This window comes from Mytilus trossulus, chromosome 10 (assembly GCF_036588685.1).
Source record: "Mytilus trossulus isolate FHL-02 chromosome 10, PNRI_Mtr1.1.1.hap1, whole genome shotgun sequence".
NCBI lineage: Eukaryota > Metazoa > Mollusca > Bivalvia > Mytilida > Mytilidae > Mytilus > Mytilus trossulus.
In genome coordinates this window covers 12,689,547-12,703,633 of record NC_086382.1, presented here as the reverse complement: position 1 = coordinate 12,703,633, position 14,087 = coordinate 12,689,547, and the positions used below count along the sequence as shown (strand labels likewise).

General features: G+C 33.0%; 1 protein-coding gene across 1 annotated transcript; it reads right to left on the bottom strand.

Moving 5' to 3' along the window:
- Nucleotides 1-5,885: 5,885 nt before the first annotated feature.
- Nucleotides 5,886-7,589, bottom strand: LOC134687703 (uncharacterized). The gene has a single exon (XM_063548161.1). The coding sequence runs from the start codon at nucleotides 7,587-7,589 to the stop codon at nucleotides 5,886-5,888; it is 1,704 nt and encodes a 567-aa protein (XP_063404231.1).
- Between the last annotated feature and the right edge of the window lie 6,498 nt (nucleotides 7,590-14,087).

Here is a 14,087-nt window from a genome sequence, read left to right as displayed (position 1 = left end):
ATATCATTTCCAAACTATGAGTCTTTGAAAGTTTCCTAAATGTGGTCAGATTGTTTATGAAAAAACACACCTGTGTGCATAAACAAAATTACATTGTGGGAAGATATGTTTTACGAACAATAAAAGGAAAATATATGTCAACGATTTGTTTCTAGCTACAAATAAAAGTTGAAAAATTTCATATCAGCCCATCAGCCCAGTATATTTTGTTTACGGAAAGAGTTTAATCCCCTTGTATTGCGTATTTTAAAAACAATGAATTGCTAAAACAAAAATTTTGATATTTTTTTGAATATTTTGATGTATACAATACATCACCAAGTTGTCTGTATATGAATAAACAGTCTAACCAATAAATTGTAAATATGTCTCCGATAAAAGCAACAGTAGTAAACCGTCGTCGAAACTCATAAATTGATTGAGAAAAAAAATCGGACTACAAACTAAAACTGAGGAAAACACATCAAATATAAGAGGAAAACTACGACACAACAGAAACACAAGTTAACATTAAACGTTAACACACACACTTGGCACAGGACATTCTAAGAACAAATGGTGGGATGAACCCGGTTTTGTTGCATGCCAAACATCCCGCTTCTATGGCAATGGTAAATATATCATTTAAAGACAACATTACATGACAGGACTACAATACAAATAAATGAGAGAACATATAGGACAGAGAAACACGCCAATTATAGCTAACAAAAGGTACCAGGTTAAAAAAAATACCCTTATACGTCAGACGCGTCTTTCGTCCACACATGGCTTACCAGTGACGCTCAGATGAAAAAAAATCAAAAGCCAAGACAAGTACATTGAGGAACAAAAGTTCCAAAAAGTTGTGTCTAATACGGCTAGGGTTTCTGCCTGGAATAAGAACATCTTTGTTATTTCGAATAATTCATACTTTTGCAACCATTGAAGTTTTATAAAATGACCATCTTATAGATATACATGATAAAATCGAGTGATGACTAACTACACAATAAAAACGGATACATAAAACAACCTAAACCAGCACATTAGAATTCACAGCCGAGTTAGCCATACCATCAACGCACACAAAGTGACGTCACAAGAATTTCTTAAACAATATTCCAAAAATAGGATAGAAAAAAATCAGGATTAGATTTGCAATACTGATATTACAATGAAAATTACAACATTAATTAATATCAAATTGTGGTAGTAAACTATGGTGACCTATAGTTGTTAATGTTTGTGTCATTTGTGTCATTTTGTGGATATTTGTCTTATTGGCAATCATACCACATCTTCTTTTTATACACCGATTATTTGCCCAAATTCACGAATTTGGAGACATATTTGAAATTTATTGGTTAGACTTTTATTCTAAAAAAGAAAACTTGGTGATATATTGTTATTTCAAAATTCTATCTCATAATTTTTATTTATGCACACATAAATATGAGCTGTTTTTGACAATACAATGCACATGTATCGGGTAGTAGCATCATTAAGTCATGCTAAATTACTGAAATCTCCACAATTCTGGCATTTTAGTTAAATTTTTGACTGTTTCCGTGTAAAACGAAAGTGGCAGCATTTGTGTTTATCCTTAATATTGAAACGTAAGTTGTATTTGATGATAATACATGACATTATAAAGGTTGTGGATGAACACGGATGCGGCCACTTTCTGTTTTCACAAAAAAACATCTGAAAAGTTACATTTTTCGGCATATTTGGTATTCTTTTATATTTGAGCTTGAATCGGATCGTTCCTTAACATTAAATCTGTTAAAATCTTTCAAATAAACTAATTGAACCAAATGAAATAGACACTTTTAAAAGTGTTTAAAAAGTGGTCAAAATCTTTCAAAAGATGAACCCGAAATTTGAGGCTAAAATCGGTCCTTACCGGACCTACTCCGTTGTATTTTCATAAACAATCTAACCATATCAAGGCAACTTTCAACGACTGATAGCATGGATAGCTTATATATAAAGATATAATTCCAAGTCCCCTCACGCATTCACGATGTCCTCAATCAGAACCGATCCCCTCACGCATGACAAAATGAAAATATGAGGTTTTTGGATTTATTAAAATGTCTATCAACACCGGACAGCGTCCACTCCGCCCAAAACGACATTCATACCCATTGACAGAATAAAAAGTAAATTTGAACTTGTAGGTCTGTTAATAGAACCATTTCAAAATCTAAATGTCACTTTTGTCGCCAAATTCTCGTGCATTTAATTCATACTTCATTTATTCCTTTGATGTGTCGAAGTTACTGCGAGCAACTAAACCTATATCTAGAGTTTTGTTTTATTTATTGTACCAAGGATTTAGTAAAGAAATGTTTTAAATTCGGACGAGCATGGCGAGGGAGAATTTAATTAAATTTCTTTTCGTTGAGACTTGGGGTTTTTTCCCTGTGATACTATTTATACGTTCAAGGTTGGATAGTGAGAGTAGTTGTATAACAAGTTCTTGTTTTTGCAATAAATTTCTTAAAATGTCCTGTACCAAGTCCGGAAAATGACAGTTGTTATTTTATAGATCTTTTCAGTGTGTGGTGCATTATCAGGGTTTTTTTTTGTTGCACTTCAGTGTTTCTTACCTTTCGTTATTTTCCTCTTGTGGTTGATGTGTTTTACCTCAGTTTTAGTTCGAACCCGGATTTGTTTTCTCTCAATCGATATATGACTTTCGAACTGCGGTATATTACTGTTGTATTTATTGTTCAGTAGTTTTTCAGTGAAGTCAAATACTAGTAACTATCTTATTGTCATGAATAATTCAGATTAACATGATAGAAAGAGCTTAACCGAAACTTTTTGAAGAATTTGAAACTTGCCGGATTAAAAAAGGGACGATAGATCCTAGAGGGACAGTCAAACTTATAATTTGAAAATAAACTGACAACGTCTTGGCTAAAAATAAAAAAAGACAAACAGACAATCAATAGTACATATGACACAACATAGAAAACTAAAGAATAAGCAACACGAACCCAACCAAAAACAAGGAGTGATCTCAGGTGCTCCGGAAGGGAAAGCAGATCCTGCTCCACATGTGGCACCCGTCGTGTTGCTTATGTTATAACCAATCCGGTAATAGTCAAATTATGTAGGTCACATTCATGAAAGTGAAATGGATTGTAGTTTTGACGTGAGAAACATATCTGATATAGTATAAAAGAGGGGCGAAAACACCAAATGGGCAGTCAAACACATAAATCGAACACAAACAGATAACACCTTGGCGAAAAACAAGTGTGAGACAAACAGACAAATAAAAGTACACAAAACACAACATAGGAAATAAAAGCAACACAAACCCCCAAAAAAACTGGGTGTAATATCAGGTGCTCCGGAAGAGTACGCATATATCTTGATCAACTTGTGTCACCCGTCTTGTTGCTGATGTTGTAATAAATCCGGTTTAAAGTCTTATTCGGAAGGTCACATTCGTGAAAAGGGAAGGGGTTGTTTGTTGTTAAGACATAAGGAACATATCCGATATTAGCTGTGAAACGGTTATTCCATAACGGTCAACCAACTCGTGATGGCATCCGTAAAATTATTGAAGGGATGATTTCAACTTCACCATTTTGAACTTTGATAGATTTCTTATGAGAAGCGACCCTCTATCAAAGAAATCATGGCAGGAATTACAAGCCTTAGAATATCGTATCGATTGGGAAATATAGACTCGGTATGCAGGCGCTGCTGGAATGTTGCCACATGGAAATGGAAAGTTCACAATTGGGAAGATGAAATCCTCTCATTTGTCGTCCAGTTTTGTTTTCAATCGACCATCATTGTCAATCGATAGATGTAAATCAAAATATGCGGCAGACTTAACTGTATCTGTTCAATTCATATTCTTTAGTTCGACTGGATTAGACTCTTTCAACATATTCACCAAATCTTGAATTATTTAATGAGAGAACATCATCTATATAGCGGAAAGTAAAGTTAAAGGATATTGCTTACTTCTTATCTTTCTAAATAGGAAGTTCCTGTATGAACTCAGCATCGTTAAGATAAAGAAACAAGTCGTCAAGAAGAGGGGAACAATTTGTTCCCATTGGAATCCGACAGTTTGTCAAATACGTCCTCCAAACGTAACAAATATGTTGTCGATCAAGAAATCAAGTTTCTTTATAAGTTCAGTTTCAGAGAAATGTTTGTTTGAATCAGAGTAATTATTAACAAAGTAGGATTTATCCCTCCCTAAGACATGATTCTTGTATTTACGTTGGTCAATTATTTTATATAAAAACAAAGCAATACCAACTCCTTCTTTTTGTCTTTTAGTTAGGAAGAGGGAATACTTGTGTAAAGTGTAGGAAAGTCAAATGTTTCTAAAATACAAGTACTGCAAAATGAAAGAGTCATAGATTGTTTGAACTCTAACAGATTTTTGCAAATTTATTAACATCCACATTTGATTCACGCAACCTCTAGAATTGGCATTTCACAATAACTTTGCAGCCCGACTTTGATAGCTGTTTAAATAGATGTTGATAATTTAAAGAGAGGTTTCGTGTATCATTTAAAAGACCCTGCAATATACCGTTGTTTATAAAGACATTAATGAATGAATCCAATACAGTGATGGAAGATCAAGTTCTTCATCGTTGGTGGAAATTCCTACGGAACATTATGGCTCTATCACATACGACATCAAATTTTAAAAGCTGATGTTGTTTTTATAGATTGTTATTGTAGATACTAGACAATTAAACTTCAGGATGGCTTTGGAAACATTTGATCTAGCAGGTTAACAATAAAAGGTAGAAACAAGATCTTTTAATTTTGTTTTAATTGGTATTTACATTTATTTTGTGTTTCAACATAGTTTTTTTAATTGAACAGCTATACAGTTATGAACATGTATCTTCCTTTATATTCTTTTGATCCTGATAATACAAATTCACAAATCATACCACACTGACCTCTTTTGTATACACATTAGCAACAACACGACGGGTGCTACATGTGGAGCAGGATTTGCTTACCCTTAACACCGAAGATCACCCCCAGTTTATGGTAGGGTTTGTGTTGCTTAGTGTTTAGTTTTCTATGCAGTATCTTGTATAGTGCAAAATATCTGCTTGATCGTACGTAGAAACAAATGATAGGATGAATAGATATATGAATACACTGATCACTGCCTCTCCTTTTCAACATCTCTCAATTATTATAGAAAGACTAAAAGCATGGAAATAAAAAATAAAAATTCACAATTAGAAAGCTGTATTTTTTAATTATTAAGTGTGTTTTTGCTATATGTCTTTTTTCTGTGAATTCTATTTTCAAGAAATAAAAATAGAAATCTATTGTTTTGGTATGCTCCATAAAATGTGAACAAAACTCTTTGCAGGTTTTTTTTTTATTTTGAACCAGACTTACCGTTTATAAATAGATTTTAACATGTTCATCACTAACTCACAATCATAATATTTGATATAAATCAGATTTGATTGAAGGGAGGTGAAGGATACCAAAGGGACAAACTCATCAAGTCGAGAAAACAATTACAACAACATGGTTTAATAGGGACAAGACAAACAAATAGCTAACAAAAGACATCATATAAAAAACAAATACTTGGCAGCATGAACCTCGCCAAAAACCGGGTGGTAATTATACATAATATGATTCGACTGTCATATAATTGAGAGGTTAAGTTAGCTTAAAAACACGGTTTACTCCACCATTAACTACATATGAAAATGCCTGTACCAAGTCAAGAATATGATAGCTGTTAACCCTCTGTTTGATGTGTTTGAGCTTTTGATTTTGCCATTTCCGTTTTGCATTTTACTTGAAGTTCGGTATTTTTGTTATCTAATTTCTTTTCAACATTATCTATTTTCGATTTTCGTAACAGTTAATCTTTATTGCATGCCAAACAAATACGTCATACCCTTCTCATTAGCAACTAGCAGTCGATTGGTAAAACGGTCGTATTGCACTGCAAACGGAGCATCTAATCCATCTGTTTTGTCTAATATTTGTTTAGCACGTTTTCCGTCATGGGAAATTATAGTGACGTTCTTACATTTCTCAGATGCAACAAACACATTTCCAATGGTATCAACACAGAATCCTCGTATTGATTGCATATTCATGTCGTCCATATAAGTCCAGATAACGTTGAATTTGTTGTCATAGCATGTGACAGCGCTTGTTCTAGTATTTGTAATGTAGAACTTGTTTTTATCCAGGAAACTGATATTTGACCAAGTGCTTAAAGGAACTGTACGACTCATAACACTCTGTGTGTTAGTTTTCAAATCGATCTCATAAATTCCATTGGGCTCATTCCCACAAAATACTAGCTTATCATCGACAAACACTACCCCATAACACCAGGATTCGGTATGCATTGTTTTGATTACTTCTCGCAACTTTATGTTAATAATCTGAATACATGCTTTTTCATTTGCATCTGGTTTACCGGAACTTACAGCAACAGTCGTAGCATCCATCACAGTCACAGCGAATGATTTTTTTCTTTTCGTTGGAATTTTGAAATCCAGATCCCCATTTTTCTTCGTGATATACAAATGCCTTCCTTCGTACTCAGTAAATACCATTCGTCCATCACAAAGGAAGGCACATCCGGTTACGTGTCGACTACCAGAATCAAATTTGTTTATTTGGTTTAACTTGATGTCGTCAAAGGACTTGAAATCGGTTGTAATTATTTGGGCTTGCTTTGATTTCCTGTTGATTAATTTATAATTGGATGGTATTGTTTCAATAGATACTGTTCCAAACACCTTCACATCAGATAGAATATATTCTACCAGTGTGTCTATATCCAAACTGACAGTAATATCATGAAAATGATTGTTTTCCATCAGGGATGTCAATCGGTTTTCTTTATCTGAAAATTGCCTTTCGATTTCTCTGGTCGCCAGATAAACTTGGAGTTCTGATGCATGTTGCTTTATACCTTGTAATATATCATCACAATTTGAAATTTCTGATTCTACTTCATTAAGGCTTTTAATGGCTTCTTTAATTTGTTGACTGCATTTACTCTCGGCGTCCTGCAGCTTTGTAATCAGACCCTTCTCAACAACATCCAGATGATGATTCACTTTCACTCTAAACTCTCGAATTTCCTTGACTGCTGATTTGCATTGATCTGCTAGTTTAGCCAAATTATTTTCGCGGGCTTTCGTCATCTGTGTGATGTTTGAATGTAAATCTGAAACACTCTGAATCAAATCCTGGAAAATCTGAGACGTCTTTGCGTGCTTTATAACCGTTTCGAGGTCTAAAATACTTTCTGTACATTTAGCATGGTCTTGAATACACTTGTAGCAAATAGGACATTCATGCTTCTGACAATAATTTTGATATTTTTCATTGTGTACGTCACAGTACTGTTTAATATCAGTTACGAAAGCAGGTAATTTTTTATAATCAGCTATTGGAATAGTTGTATGTCCACGTGTTGCTTTTAATAAATTATGTTGTTGCTTGCATTCTGAACAAATAGCTTCGTCACAGTCTTGGCACCAGTGTGTAGATGGATTTGAAAGATGTCGGAGATCACAGATGCCACAAATGGAAATATTGGAAGCCATTTCTTGTAATAAAAGCAATGTAAAAGTTATAATATATTATACATTAATATACACAGTAATGTTCTGAAATATTTTAATTCTCTTTTATGACATTTTAAAAGAGAGACGGAATATACCAAAAAAATAATAAAACTCAAAAAAATGAAATCCACCTGAGTTGTCATGGCAATAAGGAAACAGTCTGAAAACACATCACAGAAAACTAATGATTATGAAACACAAAACCCACAAAAACATGGGATAATATCAGGTGAACCGGAAGGTAAAGAAGGTTTTACTCAACATGTGACACCTTAAGGATGTCTGCTTGTCATGTTTTGGAATTTTCGTCAGATTTTCGGAATCCTCTAGTTTTATCCATTTAAAAAAAAATCTCCATGAACCCCCATTTTTCTTTTTATAAATCTTTTACATGTATAATTATAAGTCCTTTGTAAAGTCTTATTCATTTTTTAATAGTATTTGAGAACTTTAACTGGTCAATGAAAAAGCTATGAAAAATCAAGAGAGAACATTTTCCCGCCAAAATTACAATGGCTTATAGCTCGAAAACCAGCACATAATAGTCATTGACCCCCAATTTGTTTTTGTTTTTTTATTCCTCAATTTATTGCCTATCAGTAACATATTAGTTTTATGAAAAGTTATTCATTTTAAAACTGAGAGGCGTACTTAATGAGAGGCGTTCTTAATAATTGTATTTAATAATTCTATGGATAAAGCCTAGGTTAAACATTTAAAGCAAACATACTAGTAGTATACAAGGTTCAAACTAACAACTCATCAATACAATCAAGCTATCATAGTCCACTAGAAGATTGTATGAGAAAACTTAATCCAATCGATATGTAATATCATAATATATTTAACATGTGACACACAAACTGCATGATGACAGATTACAAGTTTTTTAAAAGGCTACATATAGTTTTAGCTCACCTGGCCCGAAGGGCTATGTGAGCTATTCTAATCACTTGTCATTTGTCGTCCGTCGTCGTCGTTACATTTTGAACTTCTTCTTGAGAACTGCTGAATGTAATAGAGATTAAAATGGCATAAATGTTCCTTACGCAGTGCTTACCAGGTGTTGTTATTTTGAAGCCGATCCATCATCCAAGATGTCCACCAGCAAAGGACTAGACTCTATGGGAATACATACAAATATCTTCCTATAGAGAACCAATGAATGGAATGAAACCAAACATTACATGCCTAATGAGATTCTGACCCATTGTTGTTATTTTGAAGGTGATTTATCATCCAAGATGGCTGATAATGGGGCACTTAGTTTAAGATGGTTTGTTGTAGATTTACTGTTAAAGATGACCACCAAATTTGGACTCAATCATTATTTTGGTATATGTTATGATTTTTATCTATTTATTTGTGATTTCCAAAACAAAAGTCTTTATAGTCAGGTGAGCGACACAGGCTCTTGGAAGCCTCTAGCTAAAATAACCACATCGCATTTTAGTTTCATTTAGCTTAAAGCAATTCACAGTCTGTTTAAATTTAACTTATTTGCTTATATTGAATCGTGGTATGTATGCAATCATACATCAGATTGAAAAATCGAAAAAATATGTAGAAGTTGGTTTGGAATTCAATCGTCTGAGAAAATCGGAATTAAGGATCGATTTGTAAAAACATGCTTCAAACAAGCATATAGTTAATTATTTATTTTCTGATTCTCTATAAAATTTGATGAAAAATTAGCTCACCTTGCTGCGATCATTACATCTAATTGACAAGAATGAGGAAGTCAAATGTTCAAATGATAAAGTTAAAGTATGGTTAAAGTATCTTAAACTGCGAAAGATAACGGTAGTTCACTTATGTATCACATTCATGCAGGATTAGACGTAACCCAAGTTCAACATAGCTATACATATCTAGTGCAAATTTTTGTGAACTGTTATTTTGGGCAAATAAAATCTCCCTTTGAGAAAAATATCTTTACACCTGAAGTGTTGCCGTCATAGATAAGAGCTACATTAAAAAGAATTACACAATAAATTTGACTCTGAAGAAATAGTCCTTATTTGACACTGAATAAATAGTCATAATTCTTGCTATTTTTAACAAAACAAAAAGGTCATTGTGATTACTACTGATGTACTTTGTAAAAATTAAGGCTAATCTGAAATCGATCCGTAAACATTGGTTAAGGTCAAAGTAATTTTATAAATACAATCTCAACTGTGAGAATTTGCATCATGTAAAATTTGTCATTGTCTTTTGTAGACAAAACACGAGTTAGGCATACAAAATTTGGAGTCTTGTATAAATGATGAGTATGATAATTACCAACATTTTTTGTCTTTACTCAGACTTCATTCAGACATACATACCTGTCGTATCGATGGCAACTCTTCTCTTATATGAACAAAACCCTCATCAACGGACAACTTGTATTTATATAAGGATTCGTAAAATCCTGACAACGGAATCTGTAAGTTAAATTAATTACGTAACATACATTAATGAAGTTTTTACGTCCAAAGAAAACGAAAATGTATGTATTTTAGCCCGATGGAGCTGGGTGTGTCTTAAAAGAGTAAGTAATGTATTACAAAGTATTGGTCAGTTAAGATATTTAATTCACATTTGTATTAACTTTTGAGTTGTTGTTTAAACACGGGGTAAATGTATTTGAGACTGCAACCGCAACATCCAAACCCAAAGCATTATGCATAGTTTTTGGTCTAAACTAATTGAACACGAATTTCTGGACCTTATGTGATGAGAGGATTAAAGCTGTCAATTTTCTCGTTGACATTTATGTACATTTTGGCAATATAATCTATCGACAGGTGGAGGTATAACTATTGGCACCAGTTGTTCCCCTTTGATAGCATTGCAGATTTTTGTTGTACTGTTATGAATCACAGTTTATGGTCAATCTTAGTAAAGACCCGTCTTAATTTCATTTTATTGACAAATTCAACACATTTACCGTTATCTTGATGATATATTTTCGTTTGATCATCAAAATTTCTCTAAATATACTGCAGACATTTACCCAAAAGAAACTAACTTTGAAAAAAAATAATATTCCATTCGTTTTCGGTGTGTTTTGTTATTTGATTTTGCCAAATGATAAGGGACTTTCCGATTTGTGTTTCCCCTGAGTTCAATATTTTTGTGATTTTACTTTTTTCAGATTTAGATATTATTATTTATATTTTACTTTTTTAGACGGTTATGTTCCTTTGGTACCGGCTTAATGTGTTTAAATACTGCAAGGCGTTTGCTGTAGCCTTGTCTGCAGTAACGTTTTGGATTTCACTGATCGTAATCGATGTATAAAGTCAGTAATTTTGTACCAAACATTACTTAAATGCTTTACAAAATTCTTCAAAACATACAAATATAGTGCCTGTAGAAAACTTACTTCAAGTGACCAACACATCATAAATTATACGGGAATGTTGTTTACTGCGCCTGGAAATTTTAACATGATCAGGGGAAACTTATCAATCCTTACATAAACTTATTCTGAAATGTTACCAATCTAACACTGTAATAAGATCTTTGAATATAAAAAAAAAGATAAGATGTTGAATGCGTTCTGATTGGTATTTTGTCCTAAGTACATGATGTTTTATTAGTTATTATTGGCGTTGAACTATGAAACACGAGGCTTAACCCCTTTTCCAGACTGACTGGTATAATTTTCTAGAAATTGTAATATAGAGTGCAGTGAGGACGCAAGAGTCGATCCAGCCATTTTCAAAAGAGGATTCCACCCCAATATAAAAGGGGGTCCGACCATATGTCCCTACTCAAAAGGATTGATCGGTAGGAAAAGGGGTGTTCCAACCCCCGGAACAGCCCGTGATGTCTGACTGTGATGTTGTTCATTTCTACACAAAGTTTATACGCAAATCTTATCAATTGATTGTTAGGGATAACAAATGAAAAAAAGTTGTAATCGTGCATAACAAAAACGACACCAACATTACTATTTCAAATGAAACAGTTATTAGAGTTTTCTTTGAACAATATTTCTGCTGGTTTCCGTATACTAAACATTGCATTAAAAGTACCTTGTTTCGCGGGGAAAGTCGTTTGCTTCTGCTGAAAATATATATATCATACTATATCTACACCTTCGGTCCTTTGAAATCCTTGTCTTCAAATATTCGGCTTTTTGCGGTTTTGGTGGTAAATCCAGAAAAGCGCGTCAGACACATGAAATTTTAACTTGTTGCTTATAACTTCTTATTGATAGAAGACAACATTTGCTATTTTGTATCTGTATTGATGGTTTATTTTTTGTATTTTGAGATGACCCCTTGTTTTGTGACCTTTAATCGTAAGTCTAGAGTGAAAGGTATAGACCTAGTTTCCGCAAATGTCTACTACAAGTATCACATACACGTAACTTTATCAATGATCCTTCAAAATAAGGTCAAGGTCAGAGGTACCATAACAGAAAAAACATGTACACGTTAAAATTGTTCCATACATCGAGTATAAAGGCCCAATCGCTTAAAGGTATCTAAGAAACAGGTCGAAAAGTAAAATAATGAAAGTACCGCTCAACTCCTAGGAAAATTCAAAATGGAAAGTCGCTTATCTAAATGAGGTCGAGGTCAGGTGAACCATTGATGGCAATGTAAGATATCACTAGGAGCCGATATACCAATATTGTTATCCTTATCTCATAATTTATCTTATTAAGACTTATTATGACGTTTTCACACTAAATCTGTTGCATGTGTATCAATTGATAGTTTAGTCTTGGGAAAACATGATCTACTAATGAATTAGTTATAATTGGTTTTGAACTAGCTGTCAGTAACTGCAAACACTTTTAGATAGGTACGTTGTGTCTTTATTTGTCGACTTTTGTGCTTTCCTGTCGACCATTAGAGTCTTTCCAATTGATATAACACTATGTTCGTATGCTATATTACATCAATGTACTAAGTCAAGGAGAAGATTAGGCGCTCATGAGTTCAATATCAGCTGAAGCTGATATGCTTGCCTATATGCCATTTGATGCCTCTTTGTTACATAATCCTTTATTTTATAGCGATTAAGGTTAGAACACAATGTTGACTGCTGTATCTTTATTTTTGACATGTTTACCTTCAATTATGTCTGTTCGTTTTTTGCACACATCGTTGTCAATAAATTGGAATTTGATGCGACTGTCATACAAGTTAGAGGTTTAGCTAGCTTTAAACCCAGGTTTAATCTATCATTTTCTATATAGGAAAATGCCTGCACTAAACAGGAATACAGTTGTTATCCATTTGTTTGATGTGTTTGAGCTTTTGATTATGCAATTTGATAAGAAACTTTCTTTTTTTGAATTTTCCTCGGAGTTCAGTAGTTTTGTGATTCTACTTTTTTATATATATATGTTTATCCTGCAACTTTGTATATGCGTCTGACTGTCCCACGTCAAGAGTATGTTATGCAGTGGTAGTACTAGAAGTAAGTTGATGTTGGCCAATACTTGTCTTTTGTATATTGTGTTATAATAATTCAGACTATTAATTTCTTGTTTGAACTGTTTAACATTTTGACAAGGCGGGCCCTTTTTAACACCTTTCTACTCACTACGGGCAACGTTCATTGCTGAAGGACACATGGTGACCTAAATTTACTAATTTTCATTTCATATGGTTTTTAATGAATACTTTGTCTCCTTATTTCTAGATTTAAAAAAAAACATGGTCCTTTCATGTCATTTAATAATACTTGCAGGTATTCCTCTTATTTCATTGTTTCTAAATTATATATACGTGTCATTTAATTTGTTGTTTATTTTACTTTCTGGATTCTTGTTCATGCATACCGGTAATCAAATAAAGGGCTGAGATTGGTCCTATTAAGTTTTATTAAACCATGTGTGAAAGTATATGTGTCAATAAAGGAATAAAATTGGTTTTCTACCCAGGACCTTTTAGCATCATGGTAATGTGATGCTATATGAATTGATTTTCTTATAGATTGTATTATGGATGTGATGCTATAATTTTTGGAAACATGATGGTATTTCAAATTTCCATTTTAACCAGAATGTTTTTTTGACATATCTGGAGAGAACACATTTTAAATCTGTTCTGGTCCCTTTTCTTTAATCAAAGTTTCTAATTTGCTGTTCTTTGAACATTTTCAGTCTCTACTCTTACAATGGAAACCATGACAACAATATACATTTTATAGATATTTTTTTATTCAAAATCATTGAAATCTGAACAGCCAGTGTAGATATATTCTACACTGGAAATATATCGACAGATAGTAATATATACAATCCCAAGAAAAAACAAGAACATGTATTTATATTTGGCTTCTTTACAATTCTGAAATAATCTATTCTTCAGTAATCTTAAATATTTGTCCCCACAGCACCTTATAAATTAAAATTACATTAATAAAACAGATTAATTAATAGTGTAACAATTAACAATCTTGGTTGATATTTTCTGAATATCTGAAAAAAGCCAAAGAAAAAAATCAACAATTCTGTAATTGACC